Source organism: Leguminivora glycinivorella, chromosome 1, assembly GCF_023078275.1.
Source record: "Leguminivora glycinivorella isolate SPB_JAAS2020 chromosome 1, LegGlyc_1.1, whole genome shotgun sequence".
Lineage (NCBI taxonomy): Eukaryota > Metazoa > Arthropoda > Insecta > Lepidoptera > Tortricidae > Leguminivora > Leguminivora glycinivorella.
The window spans coordinates 8,086,025-8,108,791 of NC_062971.1; the positions used below are offsets into that span (position 1 = coordinate 8,086,025).

The following is a 22,767-nucleotide window of genomic DNA, read 5'->3' on the forward strand; positions in this document are numbered from 1 at the left end:
TTTGTTTTCCGTTAAATTCACCAACATTTAGGAACCATCCTGTATATCCCTTTTTGTTATTTTCGAAAAAAATGTTTTTTTTGTTTTCTCAAATAAATGGATTAATTAGTGTGAGAGGATCTTAATCAAAATTAAAGTCATTGTCAAGATTGACAGACATAGTAAAAACAAATAACATTAGGAAGTGAAATGCACACACGCGTTCAGTAATTCAGTTAATTTTTTTAATAACTCGATAACCGTACGAGTTAAGACACTAGTTTCTTAGAGAAATTAATTGTATTTGACATAAAGAACCTTCCCTTAAAGTTAACGGAATTCAATAAAAACAGGGTGTATAGAGGTAATGCACCAACATTTAGCATAACATTGAAACTCAAGTTAAATTTAAAAATAAATAAGAGTAAAACTACCTAAATAACAAACTTTTACAACTGTTCAGGGTACTTAGCCAGCGTCACAGTCGCTTACGCTACGTAAATCGTAGTGTACCTATCGTAGGTCTTCCCACTTCATCAACTCCTCAGATCGGACTTCCACATAAAATGGTAAGTTAACCCTCCATTTTCGTTGGTGCAAGTGGCCCCTAGTGGCGCGAGGGCGCGACAGAGCCAGACTACGTTTCGGTCGCCACGTAGCACCAACGATTGTCACTTGGATTAGGCCGGCTGCTGGGCAAAGCGGCCAGTATTTTAAGGACAGTGCCACAGGTGCCTTTATGATATTTTGACAGGTACACTTTACATCAGGCGGACCGTATACTTGTTTGCCACCGACGTAGTATAAAAGGTACTTAGTTGATGTCTGTTGTAAATGCGTCTTTAACTAAAACTGATATTCAAATCCACTAAGGGGTAAGAGAATCCTGTGTCACTAGTAGTAAACAATTACATTAGGCATCTACTCGTTTCATATTTACAATTTGTTATTGTGTATTAATTCTATATAAATACCCGCCAGGGTGTAAGGACTATTTGAGAGTTAATGGAATCTAAAATGAACTGGTCTATTTTGATGAAAGTGATGGACTAAATACTGGGCTATGGATAAAAAACCGGACGCCTGCCTAATAAAACGGTATCCAATTTTATTTCCGGCAGACGGTGACTCGTCCCCACAAGATGGGCCCCCACAAAAAGCGACATCCAAGATGGCTCAAGGGCAACACCGGTGTGAGAACTCAAGGGTGTCGAGAGGTGTACACCGCTTTCTGCCCAGTGGCTGTGAAGCCACTGCACCAACTCGCGTCTTATGCAAATTTTCACTTCCACCCCTGGGGCATGTAGCCCTAACGACTCCACTCTGGACGGCCAGCCAAGGCAAGCCAGAGGTAGAGAGTACTGTCCCACCCACCCGCCTTACGGGTAACAGAACTCCCCAGGAGCACTCGGGTACGTGGGGTCGCTGTTCCCCAACAGCTCGCCACAAGCTGCCCGGCGCTGACTGATTGCACTGGTAAAACCAATGGGCGATGGGGTCGTCACATCCCTACGCCATCATGTAATTTATTATTACGTACATTGTATCATTTACCTTTTTATGAACGTGTTACCAAATGTTTCTTCCAGTCATAGGTATTCATTGTAATAACGCGAAACAAGATTTTATAATAATCATGATAAATAATCATGGTTATATCAATTTAATTGTTACTTTCTGTATCTCTCGTTAGTATTACATTATGAGTCATAATGATTAAGATGTGCAATCGTCATACTTAATCGTTTGACTGAATTATATGCACTATGAGCGAATATTTCTTGTATTCACAATACAGGTAATTTTTTTAAACCTTTTTTATTCTGCTGTGATGGGTAGTTCTATCATTTCGTGCAAATCATATGTTTGTTGATATAAAACATATACTAACTCCTAAATTAATTTCAAATATTTTTTATATGTTGCGTAAGGTTCATAGGTATACTTTGCATCTAAAATGAATTATATTATTGCAATATAAAATATATAAATAAAATATAAACATGCTAAAACTTCATTACCATTACCAGTTAGAACCTAGATTTATAGATTCGAGAGCAAATTACATAACTATTACATGTACTGCTTTAATTTAACCTCTTAATTTAGATGAAGTACTTATAAGGGAAAAAAATTTTGGTGGTTTATACAGTATTAACATTGATATTTATATCCACCGCTTCAAAATATTTTTGTACAGAAAATAATTTCATCACCATAAGTTTAATTTGCAACAATGGAATTGGCCAGTAGGCATTGCAAGTGTTATTCTATACGACGTTCGCTCTGACCGCGATCACCACGTCAGTTGGCCAGTAAACAAACAGTGAACAGGACTGACGTGTGCCATTTTTTTATAAAAAAATATATCGCGCCGGAGATTTGGATTTGGTACGTTTTTTCTTCATTACCATTTGCACTGTTTTGCTATTTAATTGTTACGTGTTTAATTGAACTATGAATATTTAAATAATGAATATTCTATTCGAAAGCTTAGTGAATAAATATACCTAGAATAGCATTTGCTTTTAAAGAGTTAATCGACAAAAGGTAAAGAAAACTCATTACGGTGGTAATTAATTGCAGTATTAAATTCATTACCATCATTTTATGTTAATTACCATTCTCGTTTATTAGCATGCTCCTGACTATTGAAAGTTACACAAACTTCTTTAAACTTACAGAACACGCTTTAGTAGGGAGAAATGTATTTGTTGTTATTTTTAAACTCCTTGACAACGATAAGTGCACTTGAGGATGATTCCTTTCGAGTGTACAACGGCGACGATTTACAACCAGCTGACCACGGGTACCTGGTAGTTTTATTTGTCTTGACCGGGAAAGATAATCCTGTAGGGAAATGCAGCGGCTCTATCATAAGTTCAAATTGGATAGTAACCGCAGCGCATTGCTTGGCATCTGAAAAACCAATTAAACTGATCTTAGTGCGGCAGCGTAATAAAAAAGTCCAAATAACACTGAGAATAGTGAAAGGAAATAATACACATGGACATCCAAAATACATTCAAGGTAACCAAGGGTAAGGGTCAATAGCAAACAGTGCATATGACATTGCTTTATTGAAGACTTCGAAGCCAATAACATTTGACGAGTACGCTAAGGCGATTGAACCAGCAAGGGTTTCGCCAAGGAACAATCAATGGGCCATCATGGCTGGGTACGGACAGAGCGAGCATGGAGATTCCTTCCCGTGACAAGGTGCAATCAAAGTTTCCAAATGCTTTTTCGAGGATTCTGGACGTTTACTGTGCTCAAAAAGTAAGGTCAAGAGTGGATACGGGGACTCCGGAGGAGCACTGACATTGAATGGCAAACTTATAGGCGTTATGTCAGGAGTGGCAAAATATAAGTGCGAGGAAACCAATCCGGATGTATCGTGTATAACAATTTTTGTAAATGTGGCCGCCCATATCAACTGGATAAAAACCACTGCGGGATTAAAATGATTGGTCCATATTGGACAAAGAGAACCTACAAATTTATGTCTAATTTTTCTAAAAAATAAAGCCACTGACCAAACACACACAAGTGTATTTTCTGATTAGGTAAGTCAGATGTGTCACATCAGAAAATTTATTTAATTAGATTGCAAAGTTTATTGTGTCCCTACCTATCTACGCGTGCAAGAGGTGTCAAGTCGAAAATACAATAAAACATCCTGTATAATCAATACAAGCAATATAACATGTCATGACTCAACTTATTTCAATACACAAAGCAACAAGTAAGGAGAAATGTATTTTTTAATGTTTTTGAGCACCTTCATAGCTATAAGTGCATTAGAAGAGTTCCGAGTTTATAATGGCGTTGACTTGGACCCAATCGATCGAGGATATTTAGTACTTCTACGCATTACTACAAAAAATGGTACCAGGATGAGATGCAGCGGCTCAATCATTAGAGAAAACTGGATACTTACCGCCGCTCACTGCTTACAGTTTCAGAAACAAATTTCAACGATCTCCGTACAACAGCAGAATAAAGAAGTCGACAGAACTTTAGCGACTGTAAGACCAAATAATACTTTTCCACATTCAAAATATGTTAATGGTAAAATCTCATTTGAAAATACTCAATATGACATTGCATTATTGAAGACTTCGAAGCCAATAAAATTTGATAAATACGCAAGGTCAATTGAACCCGCAAGAGATGCGCCTAGGGCTAATCAATCGGCGGTAATAGCTGGGTATGGGTTGAATGAGCTCAACGAGCCCTTGCCGCGACAAGCCCGGGTCAGAATTATTAAATGTCCTGTTGGTAATAGTAATCGTCTGCTGTGCTCAAGAGGTACGGTAAAGAGCGGGCGCGGCGACTCTGGAGGAGCGCTCACGTCAGCCGGCAAATTGGTGGGAGTTGTATCCGGAGTTGCAAAATACAACTGTGATGAATATGAACAAACTGATCCTACGTATCCGTGTACATCAATTTATGTAAATGTTGCCTCTTATGATACATGGATAAAGAAAGTTATGGGGTTGAGTACGTAGACGTAAGTTAAATACAAATCATGTAGTAGGTTTCTAGGTTTCTAAGGCCCACTTGCACCAACCAATTAACTCAGGGTTAGTGGGCTGTCATCTGTCAAAGTCTATATAAAATGGCGGAATAACCCTCCATTTTCGTTGGTGCAAGTCGCCCTTAGTGATATTCTGTATCCTTTTATATAGAATTTGACAGATGACAACTCACTAACCCTGAGTTAAGTGGTTGGTGCAAGTGGGCCTAAGGCCTCTTGCGTGGGGTAAATCTCGGGTTAACCCTTCTTTTTCGTTGGTGAAGTGGCCCTAAGTAATTAAAAATATAAAAAGGTCAGGTACCTAATCATGTATTAGAATTTTGCACGAGCTGTACACCTACAGTTATATGTAACATAACGTGTGCATCATTGAACCATGGTTTCTGTAATAAAATTAAAGATTAATTTACAAATAAGACAGGGGTGCTTAAAAATAAACTTATTATAGTCAACTCTTCGTCCTCGTGGTACCTATTTTTCTACACGAGTTACTCGTACATGCTAAATGTTGCATTCAAATCCGTATGTTCATTCTGATGATGCGAAACAAGGTTTTAAAACTTTTGAACAGACATTAAACACCTATTAAAGTCGAGAATACATATAATCATAACAATACAGCCTGTATAAGTAATAAAAGTATATATACATGATATGATTCCAATAACGTCGACACACTCAGCACAAGGTAACGTAAGGAGCTATGTATTTTTTAATGTTTTTGAGCACCTTGATAGCTATAAGTGCACTAGAGTTCCGAGTTTATAATGGCGTTGACTTGGATCCAATCGATCGAGGATATTTAGTACTTCTACGCATTACTGCAAAAAATGGTACCAGGATGAGATGCAGCGGCTCAATCATTAGAGAAAACTGGATACTTACCGCCGCTCACTGCTTACAGTTTCAGAAACAAATTTCAACAATTTCTGTGCAACAACACAATAAAGAAGTCAATAGAAATCTAACGACTGTAAAACCAAATAATGTTTTTCCACATCCAAAATACATTCAAGGTAAAACCACATTTGCAAATACTCAATATGATATTGCTTTACTGAAGTCTCTGAAGCCAATGGCTTTCGATGAATACGCTAAGTCCATTGAACCAGCTAGAGATCCGCCTAGAAACAATCGAGCAGCGATAATAGCTGGATATGGATTAAACGAGCTCAACGAGACCTTGCCGCGCCAAGGTGCGGTTAGGATTATTAAATGTCCGTTTGTCCAAACTGGTCGTCTGCTGTGCTCAACCAGCACGGTGAAGAGCGGGCCCGGAGACTCGGGAGGGGCGCTGACGTCAGCCGGCAAACTAGTGGGAGTTGTGTCGGGACTTGCCAGGCAAAACTGTGATGAATATGAACAAACCGATCCGAAATACCCTTGTACTTCCGTTTATGTGAATGTTGCCGCTCATTACCCATGGATGAAAATTGTTATGGGGTTAAAGACGTAGATATAACTTTATGTTGATGGAATAGTTATACCGTTGCTTCATTGTAAAAAATGCAGTTTAATGTAATAATAATAATAATAATAATGTATTTTTCTTCGTCTTAGCGTTATGGGATCATCCACATATTACGTCACACCAAATTTCAGGTTTTTGGACCCCTCCCCCCCCCTATGTCACGCTTTTTTGTATTCCGGCCTTTTCAGGACCCTTTTTCCTTACTTATTTTCTTCAACTTGGGCACATATACCTGTGTGTGTGTGTGTGTGTGTGTGTGGAGTTTTGTATTTAATATTTTTATTTAGAGAACATTCATTGCATGTACAAATAAAATACGCAAGGAAGAAGAAGGGTTCGCAGTGATTGACTGGTTTGTTATCTGTTCGCGGATTAGCAAAGTAATCTTCTAGATCTAGATTTTGACTAACATGGCGGGTTTGGCAAAGTATCGCCTAATTCCATCTTTATATACCAAAACTCTTAAAAGAATACTGCACGAAAAATATCAAACATACTGTAGATGAATTCATCAAAAAGGTAGACTTAACAAAACATAAATATATTTAATACTAACAGCACAACGAAACAAATAAGGAGAAATGTATTTTTTAATCATTTTAAGTGCCTTAGTAGTGATAAATGCAACAGAAGAAGCGCGAGTTTACAATGGCAATGATTTAGATCCAACCGAACAAGGGTATTTAGTACTTCTGCACATTCTCACAGAAGCTAACGTCAGAATAAAGTGCAGCGGCTGCATCATAGCCTCGAACTGGATACTCACTACCGCGCACTGCTTGCCAACTCAGAAACGGGTTAAAATTATTTATGTCCGACAGTACGTACACCAAGTCCTTAGGACATTAGCGCAAGTAAAACCTAACAATACTTTTCCACATTCTAGCTATGTGCAAGGTGATTACACAATTGCAAATACCCAATACGATATTGCTTTGTTGAAAACTTCGAAGAAAATACCATTCGATGAATACGCTAAGTCGATCGAACTAGCAAGGGCTTCGCCCAGAAATAATCAATCCGCAATCATAGCTGGATATGGATTAAACGATCTCGGCGAGTCCTTGGCACGACAAGGTGTGGTCAGAGTTACTAAATGCCCTTTCACATATTCTGAGCGTCTGCTCTGCTCAAACAGCACGGTGAAGAGTGGACACGGGGACTCCGGAGGCGCGCTGGCTGCAAACGGAAAATTAATAGGAGTAGTAGCGGGAAGTTCAGTTCGTAACTGCGGTGAAACAGACCCAGAAACATTGTGTACTACAGTTTATGTAAATGTCGCATCTCATTATAAATGGATAGATAATGTTAAACGAACGCACGTGTAAGTTCACACAAATTAATTAGTTGTTCCTAATTGATTAATGACAAAAATAACCATTTTGTTTCAAATAAAACTAATTCAAATCCATGAAATTGTAATTTCCAGGATGGTATGCCATAAATGGTATAAGTGAGTGGATAATCGGTCTATTATTGAAAATGTTGGACGCTTTGCATTTCTTATCTGGATAACGTTGTCTAGATGTTAACAAGGTTTGCTCTGTCAATATGGATTATTGACATTATTAGTGTTAAATTAATGTTATTTTTTTACAAGGGGGCAAAGTTGTTGTTTAACCGCACGCGCCAATAAAACCAAAGATTCCAATATTTAATGGTTCTTGATGATTGAACTGGTTCAAATTGTGGAATCTTGAGCGATGCGAGGGCTTCAAGGCACGAAGGTTAAACCAACTTTGCCACCGAGTGAAAGACAACATTTTTCACCACACCAACACAAACAAAATACTGACTATAAACATCAAACTAAATCAAATCCTTCAATTTATTCAATATTTATAATTCAAAATCTTCATTTATAGGTAAATTCTACCAGCCAGCTTAAGACATCAAGTTAAAATTTGTACTCTTGAGGATAAAATGCAGTTTTGCTATCTGTTTTCGAATAGCAAAGAGAGCCTTTACCAGTTGGTGTGATGAAAAAATATTTTACTATGCCTCTAATAGTTGCATACATAATGACAGCCCAGGTCCAGTAGCCGAATGGCATTTCTCCGACACGAAACGAAAACGAAACGCTGCGAAAGGTAGTCTGGCTCTGTCGCGCCAATACGCAAGAGCGATAGAGATAGATATCTACTAGCGTTTCGTTTCGTGAGTGTTTGTGCCATTCGGCTACGCACCCTGTAACAATACGGCCAGTAATTAGAAGGAGTAACCCATGATTGCATGGCCCGGCGATCGGTCGCTTGCACGGTGTCAGTTACGACTGTTGCGTGCATCGTTACGTGGCGCGCGTAACTATGCATAAAAATTAGGTCGCACTTGTTTGTTTTTATAATCTCCGTTATGCAAGCGAGGGGCCACTTGAAACTTGGGAATCACAAATTGGTGGTTACCTTACCTAATAGGTACTTAATACTTACCCCCAGTACCTACATCTCATCTCAGTCAGTACTGAGTATGTAAGGGCTGAATGAGCCATGTTATGTGTCAGAAACTGTAAAATATAAAGCATAATTTAAATATTTGAGATTTTAATTTGAATGCGTACCTATTTATAATATTTGTACATATACTAGTTAGTATTCTAATAACTATAAAACTTTAAACGCCTTTTATCCAATATTTATTGTCATCGTGTAATATTACCGAGAGAAACAGCCCAGCTATTTATTATGCTTCTAATTTTATCACTTATCCACGTGGATAAGACATCTGTTACTCTCACACTGACATACTTGCCAGAACGTGACGGTGGCTTTATCGATGTAGATAAGTCACTCACTACCGGAGTATTTCCTTCAGCATGGCGAAAAGCCTATGCCATACCTCTTCCCAAAATTTCAAACCCCATTACTCTAAAAGATTTTCGCCCTATTTCCATTCTTCCCTTTCTTTCCAAGATAGTTGAAGCTATCGTCCATAAGCAGTTGTCGTCTCATGTTTACTCCAATCAAATTCTGTCTCCTTTTCAGTCGGGTTTTCGCCCGGGGCACAGCACTTGCACCGCTCTGCTTAAAGTAGTCGAAGATGTCAGACAAGGTATGGAGGCCTCTCAGTTAACATTGCTAGTACTTGTTGACTTCTCGAACGCGTTTAATGCGGTTAACCATGACCTTCTGCTGGCCTGCCTTAGTCACTTAAATATGTCATCGTCGGCAGTTCAGTGGTTTGCTTCGTATCTCCAGGATCGCCGACAATCTGTTCGTGCTGACCGTACCACCTCTGACTGGTGTGATCTCTCTGCTGGAGTTCCACAGGGCGGCATTCTTTCACCTCTTCTTTTTTCAATTTTCATCAATATGATTACCCCTAAAATTACCTGCTCGTACCACCTTTATGCTGACGATCTACAGTTATACACACAAGCGAACGTTAAAGATGTGGATCATGCAGTCTCTATCATAAATAATAATTTAATACGTCTTTCTGCATGGTCACGTTCTTTTGGGATCGTCGTTAACCCAACTAAATGTCAAGCGATCGTAGTTGGGAGTCCACGAATGCTTGCGTTGATGGATTTAAAAAGTATCGCACCAATCATGTTTGAGGATGTCGTGATACCGCTATCATCCAAAGTAAAAAATCTTGGTCTAATTATAGACAGTGGTCTTACGTGGGAACCCCAGGTGTCTGATGTATGTCGCAGAGTGACGAACACGCTAAGATCACTTTACAGGTTCAAAAACTTCCTGCCAGTAAGCACAAAAACCCTTCTCGTTCAAGGTCTCGTACTTCCGGTAATTGATTATGCTGATGTGTGCTACTCCAACGTTGTGCAAACCACACTCAACAAACTGGACAGATTGCTTAACAATTGTATTAGGTTCATATTTGGCCTTCGGAAATACGACCACGTATCAGCTTATCGTAAGCGACTTAATTGGCTAACCATCCGAGAGCGTAGGTCATTGAGATTGTTAACTTCCCTTTACTCTGTCCTTTTTGAACCGAATACACCGGAATATCTCAAGTCCAAGTTCAAGTTTGTTTCTGCTCGCCCCGGGTGTGTTCTCCGTACCTCCCGCAGCCTCAAGCTTTCCATTCCGCCTCATCGCACCGGTTTCATGACCAACTCTTTTACAGTCCAGGCAATACGCCTGTGAAACGGCCTTCCACTAAATATTAGAAAAGCTCCAAGTAAATTTATTTTCAAACGCATGGTTCGTAAGCACTTCACTGGCTCGTGATTAACGTTTCGTTGTAGGTACATGTAGGTATTATGTATATAAGTAGCTGTTTATGTAAGTATATCTTATAAAGTATATGTGTAAGTTCATCCCCTCATTATAGTATTTAATGATAATAGTTTTAATTTGTAAATAGTAGAATAGAAAGTTATATCTGATTATTGTTTTCTGTCACGATGCCTGCACGTACCAAATGTTTCTTTTTAACCCAGTGGTTGACTGGTAGAGAATGCCTTAAGGCATTATGTCCACCATTTGTACTTATTTTTTTATGTGCAATAAAGAATAAATAAATAAATAAGTGATAAAACTGGAAGCAAATAGCCGAGCAGCGAGCAACAGTTAAGTCGACTACTCAACTTGCAAACCAAGCGCCGCAGTTAATTGTCCAGACAATTTTATCGAGCTAAGCCTACGCGAACACAACACAATTATTGCGAGCAGTATACATATAGAGTGAAGGTCAAAGTACTCAAGTAGATAATTACTGAATAATTGTCATTCAGAAATGAAAATCTTTATTTTAAGCAGTTGCATACACACCTTTACATTATTATGTAACATATTTTTAAAATCTGTAAAATAAACAGATGACGATTTTTTACATAAATTATTTTGTTTTCATAATGCCAATCACCGTGAAAATGTATTAAACTAGGTACAATTTAACTTGTTTTAAAATATCCAAATAATCAAGAGGGTTATCGGCGTTATCACATTACCCTCATATGTGTCTAAGAATTATCCTTAACTAGAATAAAGACAATTTTATGTCTTAGTAACTATGGCATAGGTACTATTGAAAAAAAAATCCTATCTAATGACTTTAAAATTTCTCTACATTATTGTTACAAAATAAATAATAGTAAGTGGCCAAGAGTAAGCCCATTTATAAGTAATAAGTAATAAAAAAGAACATTACTCAAGTCAATGTACTAATTTAATGTTACACTGTTGTTTTACCTTTACCCAACAAAAGTACTTATTCAACTGGGTCAGTCCAACTTGTAATTGAGTTTATTTTAAGTCAATGGTTTGTCAGTCGGTTCTAAGACTTCTAAGATTCGGTAGAAGTCGATTAATTAAATACGATTCCGGTAACTTTAACTTTATATCACTTCAGTATACAAAATATATTTTTACACTCACATGGTACAATAAAAATCATTTTTTTTAATTTTTTCTAAATACGATGTCATATTTATTTACTATCTAAGTACTTGCGTTTAGTGATAAATGTATGAAATGGCATTGGTCAGCCATACTTACTCCTTAGCTACTTATATATGTAGGTATGTTTTATTTGACGACCGGTCTGGTCTAGGTTCGAATCCCAGTTAAGTAAGGGCATTTATTTGTGCGGTGAGCACAGATATTTGTTCCTGATAGATGTTTTCTGTGTCTGAGTACCTACCCACAACACAAGCCTTCTTATCGTGTGACTCAGTCAATCCGTCTAAGAATGTCCTATAATATTTCTTTATTATGAAATCAACCGAACACATACAACGTTTAAAGTTTATCCCTTTGCAGTCCACAACTATGACTGTAATCTACTTTGGAGAACCAACAATCAGTGGAGAGCTCCAACTGCTTAGAAACATCAACACCGAGCAAGTTGTCTCGTGAACTGCGAGACAAACAAACATCGCGCCGACGCAACGCTTGGGACCTAGTTTATCTTTGAATCCTAACTTTAATTATAATATTTAATAAGAGGATATAATAATGTTATTGTTACATTTGTTACGGTTTGGTTTTATTTTTATCGAATGTAGGGGTCATTATTTCAAGGGGTTCTAAAAATGTTCAAAAACAAAAACGATATTTTTGATTAGTTATTAATAATTGTTATTTTTAAGTGATTAGGGGTTAGGACGTGGCAGGTCTAGGTGAAGATGACAGGACGACTGACCTTTATCAGAGACTGGCCGGAAAAAGTACACCAGAGAGAGTTGTGAAAATCAAGGGGAGAGGCCTTTGCCCAGCAGTGGGACACTATAACGGGCTAATAAAAAAAAACCCAAATTACTGTAGTTCATATTTTATAAAACCTATAAATACCTGCAAGTTTAAAATTAAACTTTGAATTATTTGATTAACAAAGTCATTTCTAGATTTTGAAGGTTATTAACTATTTTAAACGAGTATTAACGCGTCTTGAACATTATACTCGTATGTTAGTTTTTACAATTGCATTGTTCCACATTAGTCATAGGTACATCATTTAATTGTTAGTAAAAATATAAGAAATGCTTTGTAAGAAAGCCAGGTTCACTTTTTCCTCTAAAATAAAAAAGCACGAAATGAAACAATGTTTCTTGTTACATTTATTAGACTAACATTTTCATCGACTCCGAATCCAATCATAATGAGCTGCAACATTTGCATATACAGTTGTGCAGTTTTCTACGTGCAGTTTTTCAGCATCAGTACAACTCGCAGAAATGACTCCTACAAGTTTGCCGTTCAAACTGAGCGCTCCCCTCAGAGTCCGCGTCTCCTGCCCTCACTTTATCAAACGTGCACAGCAAACTCTTCACTATGAAAGGGCACCGCGTGATGCGAACTATGCCATTCTTAGCCAGCAGCTGCTTAGATTCATTGTCTCCATATCCAGCTATTACAGCCGATTGGCCAATGCTCGGTGAACGTTTAGCTACCTTAATTGCATAAACTTTATCATTAAACCGTATCGCCTTCGTAGTTTTAAGCAGAGCTATGTCATTTTCTCTATTTGTTAAATCGTGGTTATGGTGAACATAATCCGGATGTATTTTAACGCTATTGGAGCTTACTGTTGCTATTTGTCTGTTTATTCCAGTCCCAGCCTTCTGAAAGACGTTGATCGTATTCACAGGAAAGGAGAAGCAATGTGCAGAGGAAAGAATCCATCTTTCACTGATTATGGAACCGCTGCACATAATTATAGAATTTATGTTGAGCTGGACAAGGTACCCGTGTTCTCCTTTACGCGATATTTCTCCATTAAAAATTCTAGATTCTAGTGCACTAATTAACACTAGACAATTTAAAAATATGAAACAAAACATAGTGTCACTTTTACATGCGTTACTGTCGCAGAATGACTAACGGTAAAATAACTTTAGTACCTATTATTATACATGCCATATTGTTTCTAAAGAATGTTGTTATTCGTATTATTTGTAATGCAGATAATATTCATGGTACTAGCATTTGAAATTGAGTTGTTTGTTTAATGCTTCAACGATTCATCATCCCCTCATGCTCATATTCAATATTTTGCTACTTATCAAAATAGCCGTTCGTAGTTGTAGAGTCTACTTAAACCAAACCAAATAATGCTAATTAAGACTATATTCATTACAAGAAATATACTGTTAATAATTGTTTTTATTGTAATACAATTACAATCTTCATTATCAATAAAGGTGCAAAACTGCAATAGCAAAAAAGGAAGTCAAATATGCTGCCGACCGGTTTCGGTAGAGAAGAGGGTCCCTTATCTTAACGCATACATACAGTTAACTTAAACCCAAGAGATTAACATTAACAAACGATACACGGAAGCAGAGGCCGCTCTACTGTGAATATGAGAATACAGCGAGGATATAGTCCGGCCCCTCGCCACGGCCGGTCTTCTCAGCAACATCGGACTCCCCGGCACTACACCACACTAAAACTCTTATATAGTTAAAAGTTTAAAAACATTGCTAGCGCGATGTAGACCCGCTATTCGGATTGGTTGATTCAAAAAGTAATTTGGTTTCGTGCTGTTCCAGTCAGTAAACTCGTGCAGCAAAAAATGGTGATGGTTTAAGTTAAGTACCTCGGCAGTCTCGGCACTCGACGCGCATGTAGCGGTATTCGTAGATAAAAACATAGGTTTAACGCACTGGCGCTTGGAATAGTTTAACAATAACATTTTACTGAATCCATCGTTTTCATATTTAATAGAGCTTAGTTAGCACTTAGTCAATTAACCTTCACTAACGACTTTTAGTAAATTAGAACTCTGCTATCATTTTTTTTGTATAGGTATTGAATGTTTTCCACAAACACCATGATTTGAAACCTTATTATTTTACTAAAACAAGTTTACGCCTACATTCCCAAAAGGGGTAAGCAGAGTACACGGAAATGATGAAGAATCAGTGCCCCTTTTTAGCGAGGAAAGAGAAAAGAACACGAAATTATGGTGTTGCAGTGGCAGGTTGCTATTGCAGGCCCATTGCCCACACCACTATTGAACCGTAACACTCGTAATTGCATCTGTCTTATCGTAAAATGCAATCGTTTATTTATTTTTTTGCAGTAAAATAGTAATCACGTAATCACTAAACATCTATTTAATCAAAAATCATTATTTAAAGGTCAATCCTACCGGCCATCAACATTTGTATGAAGTTACTTTGCACTTTTGTGGGTAAAATGCAACTTTCTCATCCATCTATAAAGAATCAAGAGAGTCATTAAAAGTTGGTATGGCGTAAATTAACTTACTTACCTAATTACGTTGGTAGTGACAATCTATTATAAAGAAAGATTATATGTTAAGCCATATGTACCATAGCCATATGTACTCATTTTTATATTCGTTTGTAATAAAAACATGTAATACTTATTAAGAAATAAATGAATCTGAATCTGAATCATATAATCTTTCAATGTAACCAAAATAAGATTATCACGCGTCAAAGTGATTTGCATACAGATTTTGCCTAAAATACCAACCCCGAAGATGACTAATTTAGTTATTCGGAAAGATGCCGCTATTAACAGGCTTGGCAAGCCTCACTCGTATTCATGACGGAGGGCCCTCGGCATCGATCAGCATTTCAGGCACGTTTCGAAGGCATAGGGCCCGCTCACTTTCTTGACGTCATTTATCGGTGAGGTAGTTCGAAAAATTCACTGTTATTTCGTGGTTTCTGGTACGTTTAAAGCAAATGTAGCAGGTTATTTAGGTATGTAGATGCACAGTAAATTAAATGTAGTACCTACATCAACCTGATACAGATATGTATTTGTAGTATGGTAGTTGGCATTGGATATTCTAAGCATAATAATTCGATCAGAATTTCAGGTACGTTTCGAAGGCACAGGACCCGGTTGCGATTATCTCCTCGACGTCATCGAGCATTGAGTTTGTTTGAAAAATGTACCTTCTCGTAGTATTATTTGTAGGGAATTTTATCTTAATTAGGAAAGTTATTTACGTATGTAAATAAATAGTAGATACAGTAGCCGACAATCTATCTTATCTTAGTATAGTAGTCGGAAGTGGATATTCTAACCGTAAGACCGTTTTCACATTATCCGATATCGGATGTCGCAAGGATTTCAATAGAAAAAATCCAAGATGGCGCCTGTAATGTATGGGATATCGGTCCGACATCCGATATCGGATCGGATAATGTGAAAACGCACTAATAATTCGATCTGAATTTCAGACATGCTTCGAAGCCGTTTACTTCCTGGACGTCTAATCCTCCTAGCTCGACGTCATTTAGAGTTAAATAAACTAGTTCGAAAAGTCTTTCCTTGTTTTCACTTGCTGTTGTACTGAACTAAACATAAACTTTTAATTATTCTTTTTATGTATAGACAGTAGAGACACACATCTCCTTTTGTTAAGCGGTTACAGAATTTTTCAGTTACTTCTGAAGCGTTACTTGATCCGATGTCTTGATGATGCTGACTATACTACTAAATTTGCTATGTAGCAGTAATAATTAGATCACATTACATTTCACATTAGGTATTCTAAGTAATGCTAATACTTAATACAAATCTTTAAGACACACATATTACATTAGTAGGTACATGATCCAGTCAATGACCCGAAGGTATCAATGATCTGTGCATTTAAAAACAAAATATTTAATACCGAATCGTATTATTAGTTTGGGAGCTCGGGTCAAAAAGATAAGGGAATACGATTCAACAAGAAGTAAAAAAGCCATTTTTTATGAGCTCAGGAAGTTCGAAATGGCGGCCGGTCGGGTCGCAGTCGTACGTTTGATTAATGTCTAGGCCAAGGAACCCTTTGGGGTAGACATTTTGTCCGTCTATTTTGATAACTCAGGAGATAGGTACAGAACTTTTTAAAAGAAGAAAACTAAATTTCCCCTGCGAAGAATACAAACTTAGAAATTTAAATTTAAAATTTGCAGCAACAGTTTTTTTAAGCTGGTGTAGACCGTGCTTTGAAACTTTGAATTCCAGATTTTTCTTTATTTAAATTTTATTGCATAAACTTATAAAAAGGAGTAGGTACAAATGGTGGATTAAACGGAGGATTTAATTCTAAGTTATGTGCCACAGTTTCGTTTTCTTTTAACCCCTTATTTGCCAAGAGTGGCCCTGAAGCTTTAGTAGTTTCATGTGCTCTGCCCACCCCTTTATGGGATACAGGCGTCATTGTATGTACGAGTATGTATGTATGTTATGTAATATTTCGTTTGTTCGGATAGCAACAATTAATACGAAGAGTTAAACAAGTAAACAACAACTTTTCCCTCTCTTAAACAAATAACTATTGTGTTTCACATTAATATTCTAGACATTTCTTACTATCAAGTGCTTGCGAAGGTGTATCGGCCCAACGTTCACTTCGACGGTTCTGTAACTTTGCTCACTGAAACATGAAAGGCGTTTGTCTGCAATGCGTATCTTTCCCGTATCTTTCCTTTGGATAAAATCGAGAGTAATGATGTGGTCCAGTATTACAAAAAAGTTGTACAAATAAAAATATTTTTTTAAAACATGCAGGTAACAATCGATCTTATCTACGTATCATCTTATGATCGTACAGTCTACGTACGCTAGGTTCTACGTTTGCTACGTACAATCATGTTTCTAGAGCCAAATGATTATTGCCGGTGACTATATAGATTGTTAAAGACCACATTATGAACTTACCCTATTCACTGACTACATTAGCTACAACAATATGGGTATTTACAAGTAAGTATAAGTACAGAATACATCTCTTCAAAATATTTTATTCTTATCATCTCTGCTTATTAAACTTTTCATATTTTTCATCCAAATGATTATTGTACTTTTTGTAATTATAAAACTTTTTGGTCGTAATAAAAATATGAAACAGAAGGGAAAAAGAATTTTCAAATTACTCTTCTGTTGATGGGAAAAAGCTGTACCTAAATAATTTAATTTTGTCTAAAAGTGCCTGGTCACCCGTGCGTTCATTTCGAAATTCTGATTTTCATTTTCGAGAGCAGGTATGAGTACAGTACACATAATCAAGTTAACATTTTTAAATAACATTCTAATAGGATAGGTCCTTATTCTTTAGTCGAACCCTGATGACATGTCTGTTTAGCCATCCTGCTAGTCTATGCTTTGAAAAGAACGGAATACCCGTAGGGTGCACTGGGGTAATTTCGAAGCAAATAAATGCTCGGGTAATTTCGAAAAGATAATCTTGATATGATGGAAATAATGGTGATTTTTGTGACTTTCGAAATTACATCAATGCACACTATATGTGTTTTATAACTTTATCTATAAATTGTGGTAAAGAAAGGTATGTAGCATAAATATCAATTATGATATTGTATTAACAATCAATCAGTATAGAAAAACATAGCAAATAGATAAATTGTTACATAGGTAATGCTCTTTCAACCTCATTTCCACAAATTGGTATATGTAGGTAGGTTTTTTTTTATAAATGGTCCTAGTCTATTACTTTATTAGGAACTAAAATATTTCTTACGTAGAGCGAGAGGGATAGAGTTTTTTTAAACACCACCAAAAGGATAGCACAATATTATCACTTTATTCTCTTCTTTATTAATAATCGTTTTATGCAGCGTTAAATTTTGGTATCTTTGCAAAAATAAATTGAATTTCGCATGAGCTCTCATTCCATTGAAGTTAAAAGCCAGATATTGAATTTACATTTTCGAAACCACGTACTTTACCCAGTCGTTCATAATAAAGCGACCTTATGTCGAGTTACATATAGTTCGAAATTAAACAAAAATGTAAAGGTATTATGAATGCTAGGAAATAAGCAGTGTCAGATCTATGGCAGATAGTTAATTTACATTTTAATTGAATACATCAAAGCGCTGAAAAATGCGATTTTTTGGTAGAGTGGTGGTAGAATGGGCTTTCATGGCTTTACTTAAATGTATACGCGTAGGTACTCAATAAACGATGGTTAAGTAATTTTTTATCATACCCGCACTTTAAATGTGCTATTGCACGCAGGCGGAGCGTGAGTTATAGAAAAATCGTTCTCCCAAGGGAATAATGAAATTTCTTGTACCGTACTTAACTTTTTTACATCTATTTACACATTTTTTACATTGCGAGTGTGATGAAAAACATTGTGTGTAAGTCCCGACTTACACACAATGTTTTTCATCACACTAGTTACTAGATTCGAGTTAGTAATATTCATACTCCCCGGAGTATGAATATTACTAACTCGAATCTTATCATCGCTCCGGCAATCCGTCGCTATTTAACTTACTCTCGTTAGTAATATTCAACTTCCTCCCCTTGTTGCACAATGTACTATTGTTTTTTGTTCCATGTCACTCATATAATTATGTAAGCATGATATCGGGTAAAGCCCAGAGAACATACGTAAACTTTGTGACGCAATGATAAAGTTGTAGGTAGATTAAATTATTAAATAATTATAAGCATGTTACTGTTATTAACCCGCCTGTCATACATACCTTTAACCTTCATCACAAGCTTCTAATTTCATCCCCCTACGCGCCTACAAAATTCTGCCAGCACTATCCATCAAGAAGAACCAAATAAAGGATGCCTCACATAACCCCACTCTATAGGTATTAAGAACCTAGTATACCTAAGTATTTATGTTTCTCTGCTACCCCGATAGTTGTTGAATAAGTACCTATGTATATAAGTTCGGTAATATTTAACAGGAGTGAATCAAAATCACCACTATAAGCAAAAAAACCCGATAATTCTCTACAATCAAAAAATATCTTATGCCATAATCACATATCACATATCATTCAATTACACTGAGAGAAATTTGCATTGTGAATTTAACAAGTCCGACTTGTTGCGGTTTATCCGTTTGAATCAGCCAACGTATGTTTAAAACAATATGTGTCAGGTTGTTTTTATAAAATCGACTTGTTGATTCAAATATATTGCCGATTCAAATGACAAGTAGCCTGTTGTTTGAACCAAAGAGCACGTAGGCGCTATTTTAACCAAAAAACTTGTTGAACGTACATGAAAACTGGTTGTATTTTCTCTCAGTGTACAGACATGTACCTACGTGAAATCTGGTCATAATCCGTTGTACATTATCTAAGACAGACAGAAACAAAAGAGGCCTTATCATCGGCTTGAGCCTCTGGATTTACATAGAAACATTTATCCCGTTGCGGTATTCAGACGCAGTAAATACAACAAAGCAGTTGTTTGTCTTGAAAAAAAAAATATTCTCGTACCTAAGCTAAGTTAATTAATTATATCCTCATACGCTTCGTGCATGATTTTTAGTTATTAAATATTTGTGGTTTAAGATATTTTTACCTGTATTCTCATAAAATTAGATATTTTTGTCATATATTATTGTTGTAACATAAAAGAGGAAGGCCCGAAGGTATACTATACAAAAAATTTAATTGTTATGCTCTACGCTATGTACCAAATCTTTTCATAGATTTTTCTGGTTTATGTTATTTATTTCAAAAGTTTTCATAGTCGAACAAAATTGAGTATTACCTACTTCCTAACATTTTATTTCAGATGGTATTTAATTCAAGAAGTCAAAGTACTGGTTACATTGTTTCATCTGCGGCTCATACATACTTGCGGTCGTTTACCATGTAGATAAGCCCAAACAAAGCCGGTACCTATGCCTACCATAGGTAGTAGGTACAGTCAAGTGTAAAAATATGGGTGCGTACAACTTATCAAAAATATGTCCCAATTGTCCCATAGCACTTTATGTCGGCGGAATAAGGTCTCGGTACATATTTTTGAGCGGATAAAATCGATACGTATTTTTGCACTTGACTGTACTAGAAGTATATTACTAAGGAAAAAGTTTTCATTGCGGGTTTGACGATGAGGTAGCGGCAGCATTAGATACGAGGAAATCGTTCAAAAATCATAACTACGCTTTGTTTACAAGAATTGTCTATGGTGTGATAGAAAAGGACAAACGAACTTTATCGACTTGATAACCTTAGAGTACGTTTATGAATAAGGGGGTATGAATGTATCTTTTTTCAGTTACAGGAACAGGCCCTGCCAAAGCAAACAGTGTGTAAATATATTCGTGATATTGTTAAAAACAAGATACTTACCCGAATTCCATTTGTTCTTGTCCATTCTGGCATGAAATTTCATGATTTTTCGTCTCGTTAACTATTGCTTAATGTCCCTTGAGTTTTGCATCGTTACCCGTTGTTAATTTAGCATATTAAATGTGATAACGTCCAGTCAGGATAAATAAAGGTATATACCTACTTACATTTGCTGGGTATAAAAGATTAACAAACCTACCTAGTTAGTTAGGTATACTCCTACCCTAATTAATGTTACTTTTTAGGGTTCCGTAGTCAACTAGGAACCCTTTTAGTTTCGCCATGTCTGTCTGTCTGTCCGTCCGTCCGTCCGTCCGTCCGTCCGTCCGTCCGTCCGTCCGTCCGTCCGTCCGTCCGCGGATAATCTCAGTAACCGTAAGCACTAGAAAGCTGAAATTTGGTACCAATATGTATATTAATCACGCCAACAAAGTACAAAAATAAAAAATGGGAAAAAATGTTTTATTAGGGTACCCCCCCTACATGCAAAGTGGGGGCTGATATTTTTTTTCATTCCAACCCCAACGTGTGATATATTGTTGGATAGGTATTTAAAAATGAATAAGGGTTTACTAAAATCATTTTTGATAATATTAATAGTTTCGGAAATAATCGCTCTTAAAGGAAAAAAAAGTGCGTCCCCCCCCCCTCTAACTTTTGAACCATATGTTTAAAAAATATGAAAAAATTCACCAAAGTAGAACTTTGTAAAGACTTTCTAGGAAAATTGTTTTGAACTTGATAGGTTCTGTAGTTTTTGAGAAAAATACGAAAAACTACGGAACCCTACACTGAGCGTGGCCCGACACGCTCTTGGCCGGTTTTCATAAGTTACTTTACCTCTTTTGTCGGACCTTGCCAGCTCTTCGCTACATCAAAACCCTATTAGCTGAAAAATAAGCACGAAACTGATGAATACCTGGAAAATACTCGGGCAAGTCGGGCACGTGAATGCGAACGCTAACAATAGCATTGTTGATCCGCGGAGAGTTTACACGCTTCTTAAGCCAAACCCTTTCAGTAATAACCGCAAAGCTCGTCGTCAACCCTGCGGAAGGCATTCTGTGCAAACTTGCGGCAGTGCCCGAAGCTCCGTCGCGCCGTCCGCCCGCGCCCGTGCCCCCCTGCGCGGAAAACATCGCAACTTCACCGAGTCAATCTAACTCAGTCAATATAGGTATCCCAACTGTGTTCAACATACATTTTTTTTAAATTAAGTAACACTTTTAAAAGTTTAAATATGTTTGAAAGGTGGTGTGTGGTGTATAAATAAGTGATTACTTTCATACTGTGTGAATTAATGTTAAGTGACAGGTGCAAATAATTGTCTTGCCCCAACTTAGGTAAGTGATGATTTTAATTCTACTAACTTAGTTTTGATAAATGTTCAAAGTACAAGGTTGTTCCAAAGTTTGAAAATTTATAGGCAAGCCAATATGTTTTCATATCTGCCTAAAGATATCACGAAAACGGAAACAAAAACTGACATTTTAGGTAATAAAATAAATAAGTAATCATTTTTTAAATATGTACATTATAAAACCATGCTTTTCATTTTCAACCACATACCGACGTGGCGTGGCGTGTCAATGACAAACATTATCGGTACTTAATTAGCAAAACTTCACGCTACTTTACAAAATACTTTTACAACTTTGCAATGTAATTTTATAAGAGTTCTACTACAGTGGAGCTACACTGCTTGAAAGCCGGGGCAGAGTAATGAAAAGGAATTCTCAAAGGCGAAGTAACCGAAGAATGAAGCCTGATATGAAATAAAAAGAATTGAAATATGCTCTAATAAAAATACTATGCTGTGATAAAACGACAAAGAAAACCGCACGAGACGACGGAAGGAAGTCGTTTGAGTCTTAATCTATGGTGATAAAGTGGAGAATAAGTTTATAGTGGCTGGCTCCGGTTTTTAGCAGAATACCGCACGTTTTGTTAACAATGCGGAATAAAGGCTTCCCTTTACGTGACATTTATAAATAAGCATGACATAGGTATGCGTGACGTCACAAGTAGTGACAACATAGTGTGATGCGGGGGTGAAAGGCTTAACTTTTTCTAAAAATAATAGGCTACCTGTCATCCTACAGCTTCTTAGTTACTTTAAAGCATTAGCGTATCAGATTAAGGTCGCATGGCGCACATATATATACATACTAGCTTTTTTCCGCGGCTTCGCTCGCATTAGAAAGAGACAAAAAGTAACCTATGTCACTCTCCATCCCTTTAACTATCTCCACTTGAAAA

At 36.8% G+C, this 22,767-nt stretch overlaps 4 protein-coding genes across 4 annotated transcripts in view; 3 read left to right on the plus strand and 1 right to left on the minus strand.

Annotated features, from left to right (window-relative positions):
- Positions 1-5,594: 5,594 nt before the first annotated feature.
- On the plus strand, positions 5,595-5,975 carry LOC125233627 (trypsin alpha-3-like). The gene has a single exon (XM_048139691.1). The coding sequence runs from the start codon at positions 5,595-5,597 to the stop codon at positions 5,973-5,975; it is 381 nt and encodes a 126-aa protein (XP_047995648.1).
- A 596-nt stretch (positions 5,976-6,571) lies between these two features.
- LOC125233633 (trypsin eta-like) lies at positions 6,572-7,318 on the plus strand. The gene has a single exon (XM_048139702.1). It carries the CDS (start codon positions 6,572-6,574, stop codon positions 7,316-7,318), a length of 747 nt encoding a protein of 248 aa, XP_047995659.1.
- Positions 7,319-12,542: 5,224 nt separating this feature from the next.
- Positions 12,543-13,245, minus strand: LOC125232605 (transmembrane protease serine 11B-like protein). The gene has a single exon (XM_048141783.1). The coding sequence runs from the start codon at positions 13,237-13,239 to the stop codon at positions 12,616-12,618; it is 624 nt and encodes a 207-aa protein (XP_047997740.1). The 5' UTR covers positions 13,240-13,245; the 3' UTR covers positions 12,543-12,615.
- Positions 13,246-21,619: 8,374 nt separating this feature from the next.
- Positions 21,620-22,767, plus strand: part of LOC125226317 — a 92,515-nt gene continuing 91,367 nt past the window's right edge. The window contains exon 1 of the mRNA XM_048130266.1: positions 21,620-21,851. The gene's annotated coding sequence lies outside the window, so the exon portion shown is untranslated. The remainder of the gene's footprint in view (positions 21,852-22,767) is intronic.